The sequence below is a fragment of the Pavona decussata genome, unplaced genomic scaffold (genome assembly GCF_977016875.1).
Source record: "Pavona decussata unplaced genomic scaffold, jaPavDecu1.1 SCAFFOLD_105, whole genome shotgun sequence".
Taxonomy (NCBI): Eukaryota; Metazoa; Cnidaria; class Anthozoa; order Scleractinia; family Agariciidae; genus Pavona; species Pavona decussata.
Genome location: NW_028145519.1, coordinates 2,469,420 through 2,490,591, shown reverse-complemented (window position 1 = coordinate 2,490,591; position 21,172 = coordinate 2,469,420). Strand labels below are relative to the sequence as shown.

The 21,172-nt window shown below is 38.8% G+C and overlaps 2 protein-coding genes across 2 annotated transcripts; both read left to right on the top strand.

The window, feature by feature from the left end:
• The first annotated feature begins 7,320 nt into the window (after positions 1-7,320).
• Positions 7,321-16,567, top strand: LOC146471397 (uncharacterized). Its single transcript, XM_085121060.1, has 5 exons — positions 7,321-7,402; positions 8,011-8,087; positions 9,551-9,910; positions 15,126-15,206; positions 15,828-16,567. The coding sequence occupies exons 2-5, from the start codon at positions 8,015-8,017 to the stop codon at positions 16,550-16,552; spliced, it is 1,239 nt and encodes a 412-aa protein (XP_084977186.1). The 5' UTR covers positions 7,321-7,402; positions 8,011-8,014; the 3' UTR covers positions 16,553-16,567.
• Positions 16,568-19,344: 2,777 nt separating this feature from the next.
• LOC146471396 (uncharacterized) lies at positions 19,345-20,695 on the top strand. Its single transcript, XM_085121059.1, has 2 exons — positions 19,345-19,432; positions 19,995-20,695. Exons 1-2 carry the CDS (start codon positions 19,345-19,347, stop codon positions 20,693-20,695), a joined length of 789 nt encoding a protein of 262 aa, XP_084977185.1.
• Positions 20,696-21,172: the final 477 nt, after the last annotated feature.

The window sequence follows — 21,172 nt, the reverse complement described above, 5'->3', positions numbered from 1 at the left end:
AGGCCTTCTACTATAATTTTCAGATTAGCTAACCTCTTGACGCAGCGGTAGGTGAATGTGATTTTCTCCCTCATTAAATTAGCGGAAACGCCCCTGAGTTCGAACATGCACGCCCGAACATACGATGGACCATGAGTCTATGGCGTTAACAGAAAACGGAAACAACACATTTTAAACAGGAAACAAGTATTGAGTCAGAGACCAATTTGCTAATTCCATATTGTAGTGGGTCTGTAGTGCCTGGTCTGCACTGCGATATAGTACATGTCTTTATGTTTTAATGAAAGATTTGGGCAGTAGAGAAAGATTACAATCGCCGAGAGCATGATTGTCATTGTCACTTGATCCTTATTGTATAATAGCACTTAAATTCATCGGTAAGACTTAACAGTGTTCTTTAGGTACGAAATAGTTGTAGTGCTTGGATAAAGCACCAAAATTGCGACCATTTGTAACGGAAAGCTGCCCGTGATAAAAAAAAAATTACCTAACAACGAGACAATCTAAAGTATGCAGCTTTTAGACCACAAATTGAAATAATTTTGGGAATCTACTTCCAAAATTTTAACTTTTTATGTGGAAAGATAATTACTTACCATCAGAACAGGCGTAATGTTTTAGTAACATCCTTATAGAAGTGACCACCCCCGTAGAACCACGCCCTACGTCTAATTCATTTTATACATTTATCCGTTACTACAATAAAAAAAGAATTAGCCCACCACGGCTGAATCTGATTTCTGGCATGGTGATCCACAAATGTTTGGGAATAGGGGCTTACTTCTCACAATTGTAGAAGTTTTTGGGAACTTTACTTTTTGATAAAGACTGGTTAACATTCAAGTCACGTGGATACAACATATATGTAGGAGGGACATCTCGGGGTGGACAAGTCTACTTCTTTGACCACAATCAATATCCTTCTTTCTTTGCCAGCTGCACGTTTAATTATAAGAATTTTAAGAATCTTGACAAAACGCGCGGGAAATTTTTTCCTAATTTCACCAGTATACCATTTGATTACCTTTTATAATTATGGGTGACAAATTACGCCCACAAGTGTGGATGGCTTTTCAGGCTCAAATTGCCAAAAATAATAAGAACGTTTAACCTCAGCCAGCCACAAAATTAGGCGTTCTTAAAAAAATAAAATAAAAAAAAAGTACGTAATACATCATTCTCCGTTCGTGAACGAGCGGTATCCTGAAAATCCTACAATTTGATTGGCTCCGGGAGCGAGCAGAACTTTCCTTTCTCTTTTTCTTCTTTATTACTCTAGGATATATTAGAAATCTGTTTTATCGTTAGTCAAGCCCTTTTCTCCGAGGTTTACATGCACGGCGTTCATGCAAAATGATCGGCAAAATTTAAGTAGAGCTTGACAGTGCGACGTAGCGCGCATAGACTGTTTGCAAACCAATTCACCTCCATCATCTTAAAAACTAAAATGTGGTGGGGGGGGGGGGGAGAGAAGGAAAGTAAAGAACGAAAAGAAATAGACAAAAATAAACATGTTATTCACTGGTTGGTCCGTATAGGGAAAAACTGTGCCCTCGGTCTTGAGTACAGCCTTTGACCAATGGCGTCGGGACGTACTCAAGACCTCGGGCACAGTATACGGACCGGTCAGTACGTGGAATCAGGTTAAGTGTACTCCGGACTCAAAAGGATTTTATCACTCAGAGGAAACAACACCAGCGCAGGATGTTGTAGAAGCTATACTATATATGGCGAAACGGAACTGAAAGGAAGCGTAACCAGAGTGCAATCTTTTTATTGTGGAAACAGCTCACCACATTCTAAAACGTTTTGATCCGGATGGCGTTGAAGCACGTGCGAAGCATCGTCTGCCTTAACCCGAGATATTAAAGAAACAAAAGTTAAAACCACATTTGGCATACCGGCTCGGTTTCTCAAGCAGTTTATGTCCTGGCTTGAGGTCTTTAAAAATTGTTTATTTAAGATAACTTTAACAAAGCGGATGATACTGTCAAAATTTGGCAGATAGAAAGATCTTATTATCCTTCGCATTTTTAAGTACCATAAGCTATCCAGATTTTAATTTTATGCGTTGAATGCAGACGGCTCCAACCTAAGCCTACAATTTTAAATGTCCACCCATATTTCAACTTACACTCTTTTTTATAAGAATTTATTTAAGTAGAATATCGAGGCTGTAATTTGCGAAATTTTAAATAATATTTTAAAAATAAATTCGAGACTGAGATTTTTTAAAGAATACTAATTTCGTGTGTCGGAAAATCTGTAAATACAATACAATTATATGTTTTTAACTAAACCGTATAAAATTCCTCCTTTCTCTAAAACGGAAAACTAGCCAATAAAACGATAAAAACCTGGACTAGCTAAATATTCGATGCAACGAAAAGCGATGGAGCACGTGCACAATGTAGCACGATACAGATCTGGACATCAATACAGTCTAAAACGGAAATGTCATACGCTATAATCTAAGAACATCCACCAGAATAGTTTCTGTCTAACATCGGCAGAAAAATAAGAATATTCAGCCTCGGCCGGAAAAGTATGAAACATTCCTATAAGAAAAAGAGTGTTCTGTGTAGACAGTGTCACAACGATATCCGGTTCAATTGCATTGAACTGTAACAAGTCACCGTGCTAAACTTTTTACGGTTAGAAACCTGATTCAAGTTGTTGCTAAAGACATTGTAAAGAACATAAACAATGTTTCACATTTTTCCGCATGTAACCTGGTTCAAATTGTCGTTCAAGGCACTGTATCAGGACAAACAATGTATCGTATTTTTCCGCATGATTCTTCATGGCAGAAAAATCAATTAGTTAATGTTTATAACTACGCACAAATATAAACAGAGAGTCGAAAAAGAAACAGTATTAACGCTCTCAATTTCAACTTACGCACTTTTGTTTGCCCCTAAGTTGCATATATTTAGAGCACACAAAACATATATTTAGAACACTTGTAAGTGCAGAAAACGAGAACTAGATTATTCGATAATAGGTTCACTTCCTGTTTTAATCTTTCCGGTTTAAACAGCTTAACGCTTGACCTGTGCGAAACCTTTGATTGAAATAACTTACTTGTTAATTTAAACCATTCTACTAGGACTTATTTGTTCCCTTACTGTTACCATTTGAAGTTCTTTGTAAAGAACATAAACAATGTCTCACATTTTTCCGCATGTAACCTGGTTCAAATTGTCGTTCAAGGCACTGTATCAGGACAAACAATGTATCGTATTTTTCCGCATGATCCTTCATGGCAGAAAAATCAATTAGTTAATGTTTATTACTACGGCACAAATAAAAACAGAAAGTCGAAGAAGGTACAATATTAACGCTCTCAATTTTAACATACGCACTTTTGTTTGCCACTTGCAGTTGTTCAGCAGGAAAACAATATTAAGTGTCCGTGTTATGCTTGAGTTGAACATATATTTAGAACACTTGTAAGTGCAGAAAATGAGAACTAGATTATTCGATAATAGGTTCACTACCTGTTAAGTCTCTGCGGTTTAAACAGCTTAACGCTTGACCTGTGCGAAACCTTCGATTGAAATAACTTACATGTTTATTTAAACCTGTCTACTACGACTTATTTGTCCCCTGAAGTTCTTTGAAGTTTATCCACTCGTAAAACTCGCAATATCGGTCGCTAAAATGCTTGATCAACCAATCGATCGATCATATCCTACGTCGATGGTCACCGATGAACGCATGCTTGACTGAATATTTTCAATCAAGGCAACCCTTTGACGCGCAAACCTTCTAATCTTAACTAAAAAAAAGTTAAGATATCTGAACAGTAAATTGGTTATTAACAAACATCACGACATCGATATCTTATACCAATGGTCATGTAATTTGGGACAACGCAGCTGAATATTTCCATAATGTTCTCCTTGAGTGTCCCTCATTCGGACTGACCTGTCACATTTTACTTTGTCACTAATTTAGTCCACACGAACGAAGATTGCTTGGAAACAAAGTGGACACGGCTCTTAACTGCCCGACAATATATGACGCACCTAATCTAGAAGCTTTAAACTTATTCTTCTAGAAACAATATCATTATTGCGCAATGCTCGCTTCAGTTTTCTTTCTTTTTTTATTTTTAATTGTTTCCGTTTTATGTTACGGAACTTAAACTTAAGCAACGACGAAAGTAAACAACGACGGCGACAAAGGCAACTCCCAAAACAATAGCAGTCGCTCTGTACGTGCGGTTTGAATTTACTCTACTTCTCTGCCGTCCTCGGCAAAACAAATTCTAGGTTTTGTGGAGAACGTGAACACACGAAGGTGAATTTTGTTTTTTGTATCTTAGCTTGAACGCCACTCTTACTAATTTAGTTCCTGTAGTTCGCCGTTTCCGTAGAAGTTGAAAGAGTTGAACAAACGAGTTGTACACTCTTTCAGGTTACAAGAGCGTCTAATTTTGGGGCTGATGCTGAACGTTCTTATTTTTTTGGGCAATTTGAGCCTGAAAAATTATTACGATGTTCTCAGTTATCTGTTATAGTATTTCAATAATCTACGCGGACGTGACCAAGACACCCGGCTATTATTTGGGTTAATTGGACAATATAGACTGAATTTTTTCATGTATAAAATCATTTTATCCGTATTTATACTTTTATTTTAAAAATATTTGGTTGGAATAAAAATGTTCTCAACTGACTCTCAGCCTTGGGTAATGTTCTTAGTATGTTCTTAAATTTTAGTTAATCTCAGCCTCAACGTTCTTGTAAAACAGGTTCTTATAAAAAAAAAAAAGAGTAATAAAGAAGCTGTGCATAAATAAAGTAGGGTTATTTTCAAGTGACGTTTTCGTTGGCGTTGCTGTCGGTTGCTGTTCAACTTCCCTACATCCGCGACTGACTGTATGTAGGTGTAAAGCTGTTTACGAAAGGTGTAGGCGTGTTCTACAGACTTTGCCGCAAAATTTTACGGACGACTCCAGTAGAGATAACTGGTGTCCTCATCGCGAAACAATTTTCGGTACTTGAAATGATTCCAGAATTCTATTTTTGCGTTTGCGTGTAAAAAACCCACAAAGGTCTTCCACTGATAGTTTAAATTCCTTGGATATTATTGCTTCTTGCGAAGCAATGACTACAATCATCGTGGCTTGTCCTCCCAAGACCTACTTCAAAATACATGCTGCACCCTTCTTCAGGCATTGCTGCAAAGCACTGGAATAATCCGCCGGTAACAATAAGAACATCTGATTCGCTTTGAACTCTGAAGAAAAACTTGATGACATTATCATCCCAAGACGACAGAAACTGCTTTCTTTGTCGAGAATAAATCACTAAATTTTTCCTTTTAATTACACCGAGTTGGTTATAGTGTGCTTACTGTCCTGAGGCATCGGTACCTGAAAGGAGTGGTATTGATGTAGTTAAGACTATTGACTGAAAATGAAGTTAACGTTTTCAAAGTATGGAAATTTGGACAGAGGAGCAACGGAGTACCTGGTTTAGATAGACGCCCTTGGAATTATAAATGAATGTGAGTGCATACTCTTTTGTGAAAGTTCTTCTTGTACAGCGATAAAACTAAGAAGCAGCGATGAAGCAAGCGACTTCTAGTATACGTACTCAATATTACTGCGCCTTTAATTTCAATAACCGTGAAACGGACTCTAAAGTTCAAGATTCAACCAACCGTTCAGGCCCGTTGAAACGGTTTCAGCATTTGCTTCAAATGCGTTCAATACAGTTGTTGAGCCAAATATTAATGTAGGGGGGGTTTGAACTGGTCGTTCAACATTGTTGAAAGCGTGAAGAAATGTTGAAAGATTGTTGAAAGAGTGTTGAATCAATTTTAAATTGGTTTAAACTTTCATCGATTCAACATTTTCTTTGTTCTTGAAAAAGTTGAATGGCGTTGAAACCGTTTGAACACTACGTTCATCCAACATTTGCCCAACATCCGTTCAAATTTTATTGAACGAATGTTGAGCAAATGTTGATTGAACACAGGCAGCCCAAGCTGGCCTCACTAGATAGTTTGTAATAATCAATTACCAGTGTAACCTGAGTACCAGGCCTTCCTAAGGGGAGGGGGGAGTGGAGAGGGAGAGAAAGGGGAAGAAGGAGAAGAGGAGAGGAAGGCTTTTCTTCCCTTTTCCCCTTCCTTTCTTCCCCCCCCCCCCCCCCCCCGAAAAGCCTGATACTCACGCTATGAGAGATTAGATATGAATTGAAGTTACGCACACAGCTCCATTGCGAAAGACTCTCCAAACAGAATATCATTCTGTTAAGCACCACTGAGCAGAATTCACGACTAGATACAGCCTCATTGCAGGAGTAAAATACAAACCTCACAGTTCAGAACGGCAAGAAGCGATGACAAAAACGCAGCCATAACTAATCAAAAGACAGATAGCCGCGATAAGACACAAAAGATCTTGCTACGAAAACAAATAGCCTGCCGGGCCCGGTAATACAAAAACTACAGATTAAAGATTATTACACAGTTCAAATCCTAACTAGAGAGGCTGTACTGTCACTTGATGCACTGAAACAAGCCAAACCAAACCCAAATAAAATGCATCAACGGGCATAAGAACGACGGTTGCTAGACAGAAACAACAACAGGGTTTCTTCCCCTTTTTAGTTGTTGTTATCATTTGTAGGTATTCTTTCTTGGTATAGCGTCTAGTCGTTGCTTCCTCTACATTACAAGGTACTTGAGGCCAATTTGCTACTCCTCCTTTAAACCAAATGTTATTTATTTCTTTATGTTCTCTTTTTCATATACGAAAGTACCGCAAGTATTTATAAATATGAACTTGTGGAGACAGGTACCGTAAATTATTATCTTTCGAAATTTTAATGCAATTTTAAAAGTACCGTTTTCAGTTTTAGTCGCACTTGAGCCTATGTGACCAACTCTTTCAAATGACTTGTCAGTAAATTAAGGCAACAACATTGGGGACCCTCCAGCAACATATTCGTTAGGTTGTTTTTTGTTAGTTTGGTTGTTTTGAACCGCCCAAATATTAAAACAACAGCGTTAAGAAAGGCAAACATTCCAATGGTTTAGAAAAAGCAAAGACAGAAATACTTATACGTTCGACTGTGATTAATAGTTCAGACATTTCAACAGTCACTGAACGTTCGTTTTCGTTTTCAGGACAAATTTTCGTTTGTTAGTTACGAGTTGTAAGTTCTGGAAAATTAAGTGGGGCACCCCATTGTTTTGAACAAGTAGAATTAACAACATCCCCAGGAAACCAATAAAAGGACAGAGATTTGACAAGTGGCCTTAACGTAATTCCCATACAATGATTTGGCCTAAAAGCCTTTTAATTATTTACAGCAAAGATCACATAAACGTGAAGCTTGTTAAGCGACCAAGACAGTCTGTAGTCTATACAAGACCCCTTTAGGTAAGATTTATTCAGTTTTATTGATTTTAAGTTATATCCTTCATTTTTTGACTATTTATATTAAGAAATAAGACGATTTTTAACGACATATATTTTTGCCTTCCCATTTTTTTTGTAGTCATATTATTCAAAATATTGATTAACGTAATTAATCCACTAGTTATTCTTGACATTTTCATCTCTCTCCTTTGTGGAAAATGGAATTTCATGGTAGCAAATTTGCCAAAAAAAAAAACCAAAATTTCAACCTCGTGCATGCTGAGAAGTGGCGATTTTTTTTAACCGAGTACTGCAGAGAAGTTAGTGAAAACTGCAAGCCGAGATTCTAAAAATCTGGCTGATGTGATTGAGTAACACTTCATTGTAGCAATCGAGTCTCAAGATGAAAGCACTGGTTTCTAAGAATCAAATGAACCCTACTCAGTATTGCTTTCTTGTGGGGATTTTTTTTTTTCTATATTTTCATTGTCATTTTCATTATTTTTTTTTTCCTTGCCCAGAAGTACAAAAAAAAAAATTGTATAAACGCAATTTTTTCACTGACCGCTGAAAATAGAGTATAGTTCTTAATTATGATCCTCTCACATGTCATTTCATTTTATCCGCAGGAAAATGAAATTTCACTTATTCCTGTGTATAGCAATTGTCTTAATTGCCTCAGTAGCCCCACGGGCAATCGAGGAAGGTAGGATTTACCGTCTATTCCTGGCGATTTATGGAGTATAAATTAACTGTGAAAGAATTGACTACATTCATGGTCAAAGAGGAAATCTTTAAGCGCAATGAAATGAGGATTAAATACGAAGTTCGCACTATTAACCTGTATAGAACAATGAAATATAGTCTAATGAAGTGCATGCAGTAACTTACAGTAGATCAGTCCATTCAGTCAAAACGACAACCCGTTAGATATCATATAGTCGTTCTCCACCCAGTGTTGACTGGATTCCATTTATTATTTAATCCATCAAATTGAAAGGTGTGAGTATTGAAAACAATATCCCAGATAATTTTATCAAAAAATTTCAGTTATTTCTGTGTATTTTTCAATCACCGGTTTAGTTCTCACTCTTTCTTTTTTTTTTTTTTTTCTTATGATAAATGTTTGAAAATCTGAAAAAAAAAAAAAAAAAAAAGGATTTACGGCATAGTTAACTAATGAGGTTAGTTAATGACATCACCTACGTTCATACATGTTATCGTGATTTAAAATCACGTAAACTATAAAACAAATGGAAGAGATGATATCAGGGACACAATTTCTATGAACCCCTTAACTGAACCTCTAGCTCCCAAGCTCGAGATATCAAATCGCCCCAGGCATTCTCGAAACAATGTCTTTTTAGGCAGTCGATTTGCGTGGAACATAAAAAAACAAATCATGTCAACCATTCATTCGGTTTTAATATTTGCATCTCAAGACACTGCAATGGAGTTAAGAGATTAAATAAAAAAATGTGTATTGACCGCAAGAACAGACTAGAACCTAACGACATTGTCCTTTGTTTATTAGTTATTTTAGTTCAGTTTTCGCTATTGTTTTAACTAATTTAGTCGGACAAAACGGTACCAGACACGAATTCTTTAATAATTAGAATATCTATGCAGGGTTTAACCTAAAAAGCTCTCAGAGGTAATGACGAATCTACAAAATTCGTGTAAGTTAAGTTGATTTTTTTAAATGATTTTGTAATTCAAATGAGGGTTTAATTTATTTTAAGTTAATCACTGGAGGAACGTTACGGGTGCCCGACATACATTGTAGGTTGAGACGTAAACAGAAATTTTAAACAATACAAATGGCCCCTGTTGATGGCTCTGTTGGCAAAGCTTTTCAAACTTTGTATTTCAAAAGCGTTACAAAACCATGCTGTAGGCAAAGGAAACCAGTTATGTGATATTAAACTCAAAATAAGTGTCTTTGGCTTCCGATTGACAGGATGGAAATGGATTGCAGCTTTCATTAGAAAATCGAAATAATACTTTTAGATTCTTCCCTTGTCTTAGAAAGGTCGTAAAAACGTATTATGGTATGTGATTATGATCATGTCCCTTTAAGACAACCAGCTCGTTTCCTCCTTTGAGTATACCAACTTCTTATTTCAACAAGGCAACTTAAGCTATCAACGCGTTGTAAAATTTTGTCAGGTTCCAAGCGGTGTTGCCCACCTCCACCACCGCCTCCGCCACCCCCAGCACCGTTAGCAGGACCTCCCGGTGTAGCTGGACCTCCAGGTGCCCTTGGCTGTGCCGGACCCCCGGGAGCACCCGGATGCCCTGGTTGGAAGGGAGCGCCTGGCGTAGCTGGACCTCCCGGACCAGCTGGAAGACCTGCATTGGCTGGCCCTCCTGGACCACCTGGACCTCCCGGAAGTCCAGGACCCCTCGGACCCGCCGGATGCACTGGTCTTAAGGGATGCCCTGGAGCTCCCGGTGCTCAAGGACTTTCAGGACCTCCTGGGCCTCCCGGACCCCCCGGACCTCCCGGAGCTCCTGCTCCATGCTGCGGTTAGAGCTTCTTCTGAAGAAAGGAGCGTGATTAGAAAGGACCTGCTGAAAAAGCAGATCTGATTTACCTTTAGGTTGAAACTTTTTCGCTCGCATTTTCACCTTGTTTCTTTGCATTTGGAAAGAAACTTGTTTCAAGCAAAAATGAATAAACGATCTTTGAATTGTACAAAGTTAGTAAATTGTGTTTATTCTTCCTCTTGTGTTTGCGCATAGAGCAAAAAGAACGATTGTTTGTCATGACGTTATTATACAGGCCAGTTTTAACTATTCAGAGGTATCAATATTTGTTTTATGAAATAACAAGATTACTCTTTATCGTAAATATATGGAAACATGAGAAATTATTTTGAGAGCTATCTACTATCTACGTTAAGAGCGACTCACCCTAAGAACCTCATTTTCTAATTTTTATCCAAAAAATAGATTTCGCTGACAACCCTTCCATCAACTTCTCTTGGGAAGTAGGTTACAAATATGAAACACCAAAGGAGAAATTTAATTTTCTTAAAATTTTGCGGTGATTCGAACTTTTCGCACCTCGAGCTGTGCTCGAAACCCACTGGCGAGATCGTGAATTTTGCAACGATGACCCTTAACATTTATAATATGATGAATTGCAATCATAGGCTTTAATGACTGTAATAAATCTGAGGGAACAAAGTTTGACTACTTTTAGCACTTATCGCAACATGTGAAGTTGGCTCAAGTTCAGTGGAATAAATTGCAAAAGTGGCTCGTACTCACAGCCTCTTCTAAATATCATTAGTATAAATCTACAAGCGCTCTATCACCAATGCTGCTCTCTTATTGGCTAGTGAGTAGAGTGAGCAGCGCGGCCTATTTATATCATTCAATAAAAACGTCAACATTTCTTGTTGTTAAGTTTTGAACGACTTTTAGATTTATACTAAAACAATTACATTACTCGCTCTCGATTTCCATGCGTGATAGTTGATTCAGGCTTGCCCTCGTCAACTTTTACGCGATAGAAATTTCGAGCTCATAATCTAATTGTTAAGTAGAAAGTTCTATCTATGGTCATTATATTTGGGCGCAATCAAGTTTCTGTTCTAGTCGAATGTTTCGACTTTAACCTCTCAACAACACGGCCACTGATATTTCCATCGAACATGTCATCAACGAATGTTAGCTACAAACAAAGAAATGAGATAACTAAGGCTTTGAAATTTCTCCAAGAAGCAAGATTGAACATTTCTTACTGATTTGATCGTAATAAAACGCTAGAAGAGTTTCATTAAAGCTGTCACGTGACGACATAAGTGTATTTTAATCGTCGCCCCATAACTTATCATAATAGATTGTCGGCAAGTAGCTATCTTATGTACGAAGAAAACATCATCGTTAGAACAATGAAAATGATCCTTTCCTATCCTACATCTTATGCTATCCTATCCTGTGCAATCCAACCTATCCTGCCCTAAATCTTAGCCTATCTCATTCTATCATTCTAACTCAAGAGCCTCAAGAGCATTTAACACACTTCCAGACTTCTTAAGGGACAATACAAAATCTATAGATGTATTTAAAACTAATTTGAGGGCATACTACCTAGATTTGACTTAAAATGTGTACGATCCCGCAGTACCTCAAACGTTCAAAAGTGTCTGCATAAAATGTCATCAAAGCAGATCATTACCTGTATTATTAGTTAAAATGTGCTGTTAATTAGTTGTCAATACTTAATTATTATGCTGTAATTTCATTTATGCAAGGAGTCTCGTTATTGGAACTTATCGTTCTGCGAGTTCTCTCCTGTCAGAGGTTTCTTCATGTTGTTTTTTCTCTTCTGGCGAAGTTTGTAAATAAATAAATAAATAAATAAATAAATAAATAAATAAATATCCCATCCTACCCTATCCCATATTAACCCATCCCATCATATCCTATCCCATCCTATCTTATCCTATTTTATCTAATCCCATCCCATCCTATTTTATCCTACTCTATCCCATTTTATCCCATCCCAGCCAATCCCATGCTACCTTATCCCATCCTGTCCCATCCTATCCTATCCTATCCTATCCTATCCTATCCTATCCTATCCTATCCTATCCTATCCTATCTTATCCTATCCTGTCCTGTCGTATCCAATCTTATCCTATCCTATCCTATCCTATCCTATCCTATCCTATCCTATCCTATCTTAACTTATCTTATCCTATCCTATCCTATCCTATCCTATCCTATCCTATCCTATCCTATCCTATCCTATCCTATCCTATCCTATTCAATCCTACCCCCAACCCACCGTACCCTAAACCATCCCGTCCTACCATAACTTTTTGCTATCCCATCCTATTCCTTCCCAGCACTTGGTAATGCTTACAATGAAATATTAGTATTAAATACAGTTATTTTTTGTCATTGATAAATAATGATTAATGGTACGGTGAATGTTATGCCGCTAGAACTTAAATGTCACAGATGATGAATCAGAGAATTAACACTGCAGTTTATGTTGTTAGTCATTAGTGCTAGAGGCACAACATTCATTTTACTCTTCACATTTACACTGCTGCCACGACTTGCTCCCGTCTGGCCTCGTAACTCAGTCGGTAGAGCAACGGTGATTAAAACCGGAGTCGTGGGATCGATTTCCGCCGCACGAGGCTAACCCTCAGGGGGAAATTCATGGGTTTTCTTAGCATTACAACATACACTGCAGAGTTAATTCTCTGATCCATTATTTGTTTTATTAGTACTAGCGGCACAAACGTCATTGTATTCTTGTAAAAAGAGGCCTTAAAACTACCTTTTTAACAAGATTGGTGTTCCCAAAATCATTTTTGCGTTTGCTTTGGCGTTTTCTAACTAATTTGGAGACAAAGCCTGGATGAGAAGAATTCTAACTAAGATAAAAATGTTACCTCATCAAGCATTGCGTTAATCACACTTTGCTATCGTGCAAGAGCAGCCGGTTTTTTCTCACCCGTGAAGACCAATAGGTGATAACATCAGCTAGTTTCACTAGACAACAACCCCCATAAAAACAAGAACTGAAAACCCAAAAGCAAAGCAAACGATTAGAAACGATAGCGTAAACAAAAACAATACTAGCGTGAATTCTTATTTCTAATCCGATGCAAGTGCTTGTAAAAATGCTTATTCCAGAAGCAGCGTTTTTTTGTACTTGTCAATAGATTTTTGGCAGGTATTTTCTGTCCTTTTATGACCCACCGGATGTGATTGAATTCCTTCCATAGTCACACTTCAGACATAATCGGGGAGACGATTAAGTAAAGGTGAACAACAACAACGGGAGCTACATTTTTGTGATGGGAAAGATACTTTTGGATACTTCTCACACGTACTTGATATACAGTAAATACGACTAGTGTATTAGTATTGTTTCAGACCAGGTTATCTTTTCCCGTGATGGGCATGCGCTTATCGCCCACAGTTCTATTAAATTCTCACTGTTTTAGTTGTTCTCGTTCTGTCGAACAAAATGAAGAGTCTGAAAGTGACTTAGATCTTAACGGCGACCGAATAACTGAACTCAGTCTTGATGTCAAAACAACAAAATCATGGATTCCGAGCAAGAGAAAGATCGCTCGGGAGTCCCGGTAGAGTCTACATTTCATCATATACGAGTCACGAAGTGTCCGTTTCGAATCGTAGCCTACAATTTTCTTGAATCGAGTTCACAGTCAATTACAACGGTCACAACTAGACAGAGAAAAATGGTCGAAGTGAACACCAAGCAGTGGTCGGTTGGTGTCCGTGGTTGTTGTTCGATCTACAGTGATCCGCGTTGGTGTAGTAAACTAGCATGTTGGATTTTCGATCGGAAGATCGCAGGGTCGTTGTTTCGGGGCTAGGTTGGAAAAGTTTATACTCATTTTGATATCACATAAATAAAAAAATGGAAGCAATACTGTTTGTATCTTCATTTGTGCTCGCATGTTTTTTTTTGTTTTTGTTTTTTTCTAATGATCTAGTATACAGGAACATAGCTAAAACAAAATGATGATGTAAAACAGACGTATAAAGTTTTCATGCTAATGCGCTTGTAAAGCAAGGTGCAATTTTTTTTTTTTTTTTTTTTTTTTTTTTTTTGGTTTTTCTTTACTAATGATACCTTAAGAAAAATATACATTCATATGAAAAGAGTGTGATAGTCCAAATAAATCCAAATATGAGACTAGTGATCCTGACTGGTATTCAATAGCAGGCACTCGTCAAATTTCTAACACGTTCAAAAGCAAGTGGCATGTTGGTTAAACACCCTAAAGTAGCAAGTAGCAAGTTATTAAACAATTTAGTCCAATTTTATCGCCACTAGCAAAACTGGGAAGGAAGTGAACACTACAGCGTCAAAATGAAATGATTTGTTACTCGATTCTTGATCACTGAGAAACGACGATCACATCGATATATGCTTGAATGATTCACACACTCTTCAAGTTGACACCTTTAAAATGGATTGTTCTCATAGCTTTTTACTTATCCTTGACACCTTTTGCTGACATTAAGCGTACTAAAACCCTTTAACGGAAGTAAGCTTTTATTTTTTATTTTTTAATACTTTAGAACCAAAACAAAGATAGAATCTGTATTCATCGCAAGTTATCACTCTGAAAGGAGAAGCCAAACTCCAAAAGCGAAGATATGATAACACAACTAAGACTATTTCGTTAATTATTAATAATTATAGGTGTCATGTCGCTCATGATTAAAAGTAGAATCCAGCCAAAGTGTAAGAGACTTGACAGGACTGAAAGGACGACAGAGGTAAGCAGTTTTTCTGTATGTATACCGATATGAAACAGACACAGAATTTTCTTCATTTACAAAATCTTTATTTAGTCTGCCCTAAAGGATTCGCCATATTGGTAGCTATGGCTGGACACGAATATCCTCTTTTAGAAAATCTATACCACTTTTTACCCGTAAGAAGAGACCAATTATCAACCTCCATTCCAGCAATCCTCGGAATATATAGAAAAAATATATATGCAAGATAAGAAAAAGAAAGTTCTTAACTACAAGTAAAGGAGAAACAAAAGAAAAGGAAAACTCTTCGAGAAGAAAGAAGTCTTTCTTGTGCCAAATTGCTGGTACCAAACATGTTGGTGCTACACTGTTTCCGTTATACTGTATATTCTTTTAATTTGACCATTGTCCATTGCTTGTTTCCAGGAAGCGTAACACTGTCAGTGTTTTTAATTTGTTCTTTTTGTTGAAACAGGCCCCATAATGAATTTGCCACTTATTCTGTGCGTCACAGTGTTGGGTGCTGTTTCTGTGACAGCAAGGTCGCTTGTAGACGGTAAGTACATTATATAGCTACGAATCACTTCTTAACCTTATCATTTAAAAAACCTCTATTATAATCGAAAAAACAAACTTCATTTGTCAGTATATAGAGTCACAAATAGCCTTACACAAAAGAAGTCTCAGAAGCTTTCATTTGAATTGTCACATCATATTGCTCATCAGATCCCGGTTGTTCGGAAGCCGATTAACGCTAATCAACGAATTAAAATTAACTGGGGTTTTCATCTCGCTTGTTAATTTTTTTTAAAGGGCTAATTTTAAGCTAACGGTAAACAAAAGTCTGATCCATTATGAATAATTTATAACCACAAAGACAATTTTTTTCTCAAGAAATAATCGAATGGAATGTTACGGAGTAAAAGTGTCACAGTTAAAAGTTTTATCGGAACATGATCAATAGCCAACTTGCCTGAACTTCTACTAGACGCGTACAGATTTAGAATAACATAAGAAAATAGACCTTTTAAACTCGATCTATTCCATAGTTTCATTAATTTTAAATATTAATTATGGTAATTTTCGTATTTTTTTCATTTTCAAATAAGGTCTCGTTCGCCCTTTCTGCTATTATTTTGACTGTTTAACCATATTCCTGTTTTACTATGACTTTTAGCTTCCAAGCGGTGCTGTCCTCCTCAGACTGCTTCCTCTACTTGCACACTCCTCCCTCCTTGCCCTTCTCCTCCTCCACCTCCACCACCCCCACCAGTTCCCGGACCCGCTGGCCCTCCTGGACCTCCAGGACCCCCAGGCTGCGGAGGTCTTCCTGGAGCGGCCGGATGTGCTGGTTTAAAGGGTGAGCCTGGAGCTGCCGGACTTCTTGGACTTCCTGGACCAGTCGGACCTCCTGGTAAACCTGCTCTTCCTGGTCCACCAGGACCAGCAGGATGTATGGGACCACCCGGTGCCCCAGGATGTCCTGGACTGAAGGGAGCACCAGGCGCACTTGGAGCACCTGGACTGATGGGGCTTCCAGGAAAGGCTTCTCTCCCTGGGCCACCTGGACCACCGGGATGTATGGGACCAGCCGGCTCTGCTGGATGCCCTGGGTTTAAAGGAAGCCCTGGTCTAATAGGACCACCGGGTCTCCCAGGGCCTCCTGGAAAACCTGCACTTCCAGGCCCACCTGGACCACCCGGAGGTATGGGACCACCCGGTCCACCTGGTTGTATTGGCCTTAAAGGATGCCCTGGAGGCCCTGGTGCCCCAGGGCTCGTTGGACCTGCCGGCCCTCCCGGGCCCCCGGGACCACCAGGACCAGCCCCGGAAGTGCCGCCTGCCGCACCTTGCAGCAATAGTTGCGGCAGCTCCTGTTGCGGCGGCTCCTGTTGCGGTTAAATTGCCTATTCGAAGGGATTGGAGAGCTACCTTGGAAAGCAGTGCCAATGTAGAATGAAATGAATGCGTACACTTTAAACATTTTCTTAACGCTACAGCCCTTATGAAACTGTTAATTTTCTAAGCAACTGAAGATGATGAGAGAATGTATAATTACAACGTGTAGCATGGCGTAGTTCGTCTTTGCTCAATCTTTTTTCTGCAAACAATAAAAGATAACGTTAGTTTCAGTTGGAAATAAATTAAAGTTTGAGTTACACTTGTGTATTTCATGGGTGTTTCCCTCATGCTCCATTTCAAAATTTTCATTTTTTTACGACAGAATTATTTCCATACTTTTTTCTTTAACATGTGGGAATTTAAAAGTTGCACTCATCAGATAAAAACAGCTTTCTAATCGCGGGACCTGTCGGAGCTGCATTTATAGAAATGCCTTTGCCTTTCATGGTAAATCTTTCGACGGTCTACCAAAACTGTAAGAAAACTTACAAGCAGTACAGTTAATAATAAGTTTATTATTTAACGTATCTTCATGTTCATACGAAGAAGTACCTTACAAGATAAAATTGCCATTCTCTTATGCGCAAACATGTAACGGCTTTAATCGCCGACCTGTTGAGAAAGGTAGACAAGGCGTTCTTCGTCGGTGCCCTGAGACTGACGTTTTCTTGTTTGAGACGGCAGAATGCTCGAGCCAATATTATTGTTTCGTTTTAGGAGCTGCCGAGTAGTTCATTTATTACGATCGCATTTCCGATGTAATAATTGAGCGAACAATGGGAAAAATCTGAATTTTTATGCTGGTTTGTGTTTTTATTCGCGATTAAGGCCGGTGCCTCCTTTTGCTGATACGACATACGTTCTGCGCATCTCGGGATGGTCCGACGAACTCAAATTTCTTTAGGGCTTTACCTTCTATTAAAAAACAAACTTATTTTTGTGCGTCTTATGACTACAAAATACCTCTGCAGTAGGAGGCAACGTACTTAAACTTTATATCCATCGCCGCCTGTGGTACAGTCGAGAAATTTTATTCAGACTTCTGGATTCATAGTTTATCCAATGGAACCATCCAACTAGGCGTTTTACTTTCTGTGGAAAAGAACCCAGAGGAAACTGTTCTTACGTTTTGATTACAAAAGTAGTATTTCATCACCTAAGTTTACTTCAATAAAAATTGAAAGCAAGAAAGTGAAAGGCCTCAAAGATGAAATTAAAGATTTCAGCAACAGGAGTTCAAAAAATTAATTAATTTTTGAACAGTATGCCAGTTCAGCCTTGCAATTTTACCCCGGGTGGTACTTTTCACCAAAAACTGGTGCTTTCGGCAGTACTAGAACTACAATAAGCCAAACAAAACAACCGAACTTTAACTTTGCATTCAGGTTCATCACTTTCATATCCCTGCCGGACGTAACATCTTTATAAAGCAAAATTAAATCGTCATTGCTCAAAAGGAGCTTCGTTAAAGCATAAAATGTAATGTTAAGGAATAAAAATAATAGTTGAAGTTTACGCTTTCAAAGAAATTTGCTGTTTTTGAAAAAGAGCAATATTATATGACAACCCTTCCCTGGTAAATAGTCCGAGATTACTGCCTCGGCCTTCATGATCTCTCTCATGATCTCTAATTCCCCATTTTCATATTATAAGCTCACTGCAGAAGGGACGGGGACTAAGGAATGTCAGGTTTGAACTGTGAACTCTTTAGCCTGATACATAAATAACAGCGTCAGGTCATATTGTGTGATATAGTTCAGTTAGAGCAAAACATCGAGAAAAAACTCAGAACGATTTCCTTTCCTATATTATCGTCCGTTACTCAGTATTTTGCGAAGACGAGTGTGAATTTGATTTTAGAATTGGAGTGGAACGCTTAAAAGATTGTGCTTTGCTTGACTAAATTCACCATACTACCTTAAAGTTTCAACAGCCAAATCCCTCCCTTTCCATTTCTAGGTTGTTGCATTGACTAAATAAACAATTTGATTGTTCAGTAGTCATGGATATCTGAATTCCAGAAATTGGATTTATGATTGGCTTAAAGGTAACGGAGAAGACAGAGAAATAAGGTAATTTAGATGACGTAAGTCAACTTTAAATTATTCATAGCAGTAACGTTAAAAATGGTAAAATTGCCCTGAGAGTACAAAGCACTTTACAAGCTGGCGACTACCATAAAGGTAAGAGTAAATGTTTCTAGGAGGAAAAAAAAGTTAAGATGAAGGAAACCTCGAAAAACCAACTGTATTTCATTTAGAAACTTTAGGTTATCTACAGTAGGTTTGGATTAATTTCTGTTTTGGTTATTTATTTGCAATTTGTCCTCTTCACTCATCATGTCATTGTTTTATCTGTTGTTATCCTTTCCAATTAACTTTTGAAAATTTTAAGAGGAACCTCCGTTTTGCAAAACGTTAAATCGTTGTAACAGTTACTATTTGATTCGACCTCCTTTGATTCAATTCTCACGTTCCTAACCCACAAGAAAAGTACTGCTCAATAGCTTTTATTTGAAATTGGTCACACTTCAGAATTTCACCCACCTAGTCAAAATTAGATCACTTGTACAACGCAACAAAAAGCAAAACTGAAAGGTAACGCTCAACAGTTTTCGTTGTCAATGAATGCATCCACAGACTTCAAAGTTACAGATACCTTGTAAAGCATAAGAAACAACATCAAGTCACTAAACCAAAGTTCGTCTATGGGTTTGCCGATAAATCTCAACTACTCTGGGAATGAAATTTAATGAACTATGATCATGCAAGCCTCTCTCTATCCACAGGAAAATGAATCTCCGCTTTCTTTTGTGCATCATGTTTCTCACTGCCGCCTTGGTGGCCTCAAAGTCAATAAAAAGCAAGAAGAAAGAACGCGGTAAGTAAAAATCTTTACGAGCCATTCAATTCAGTTATAATTTAGTATCACCCGCCGTCCTGAGCGCGGACCGCTTTAGAAGTTCGAAACAGGCCTCACAATGAATTTGCCATTTATTCTGTGCGTCACAGTCTTCTGCCCTGTTTCCGTAACAGCATCAGGGCCCATTTGTTTGGGGGTCGATGACCGTTCCTCCCAATTAAAAAGTAACTGTGTTTTCATTTCGCTCGTTTAAAAGATTTTAAAGGAGAAACTATAAACTAATGGTAAAAAAACGTCTACGACCACTATGAATAATTGAAATCCTTTAGGACGTTTCTTTTTTTCTGAAGAGATAATCAAATGCAAAGTTACGCAGTTAAAGTGCCACACTTGAAAGCTTTATCGCAACGTGATCAATATCCAACTTGCCTGAGCTGGTACTAGAATAACATAAGAGACTACAAATTTTAATTCTGGGAATTTTTATTGTCTTCCCTTTTAAATAACGTTCTCGTTCGTCCTTTCTGAGATTAGTTTAACGGTTCAACCATAACCTCGTTTTGTTATGACTTTTCTTTAGCCTCCAAGCGGTGCTGTCCACCTCAGACTGCTTCCTCTGGTTGCGAATCCCAAGCTGCTTGCCCTGAGCCACCTCCGCCTCCACCACCACCACCAGTCCCTGGACCCACCGGCCCTCCTGGACCTCCCGGGCAACCAGGTACCGGAGGTCTTCCTGGAATGTCCGGAAGTCCTGGTATGAGGGGTGCGCCCGGAGCTGCTGGACTTCTTGGACTTCCTGGACCAGTCGGACCCCCTGGTAAACCTGCTTCTCCTGGTCCACCAGGACCAGCAGGAGGTATGGGACCACCCGGTCCCGCAGGAGGTCCCGGACTGAAGGGAGCACCTGGCGGAGTAGGAGCACCTGGACCGATGGGGCTTCCAGGAAAGGCTGCTCTCCCTGGACCACCTGGACCACCAGGATTAATGGGAGCAGCCGGTTTTGCTGGAGCCCCTGGACTTAAAGGAAGCCCTGGTCTAATAGGACCACCTGGTCTGCCAGGACCTGCTGGAAAACCTGCTCCTCCCAGCCCACCTGGACCACCCGGAGGTATGGGACCACCTGGTCCAGCTGGCTGTGCTGGCCTAAAAGGGTGCCCAGGAGCCCCTGGTTGCCCAGGGCTCATCGGACCTGCCGGCCCTCCTGGGCCACCGGGACCACCCGGACCAGCTTCGGAAATGCCGCCTCCTGCACATGGTTGCGGCGGCTCTTGTTGCGGTTAAATTGCCTATTGAAAAGGATTGGAGAGTTACCTTGGAAACCAATGCGAGTGAAGAATGGAATGAATTCGTACACTTTGAATATTTTCTTAACGATCACACGTGAAAATGTAGCTTTTCGAAGCAACTGAACCTGATAAGAGAGTGAATAAATACTCTGTGCACGTATGAAATTGCTGTTATTTTCTTTGCTCCATGTTTTTTTTCCCCTAACTTAATACATCAGATATAAGAAAATTAGTTTCGGTTAGGAATAAATAGAACTTAAGAGTTAAAGTTGCACCTTTCATTGGGATTCTGTATCTCCCTGGTGCTTCATTAATTTCGTAATTGGGGTTTGGAGTTTCTACGTCAAAATTCTTTTCTCAAATGTGCGTATTCAAAACATTCAACTCACTTAAAAAAACAACTTTTTAAATTTCGGGACCTATCAGCGCTGAATTTGCAGCAATGCAGACCCCGCAGCTCCACTCATGGTAA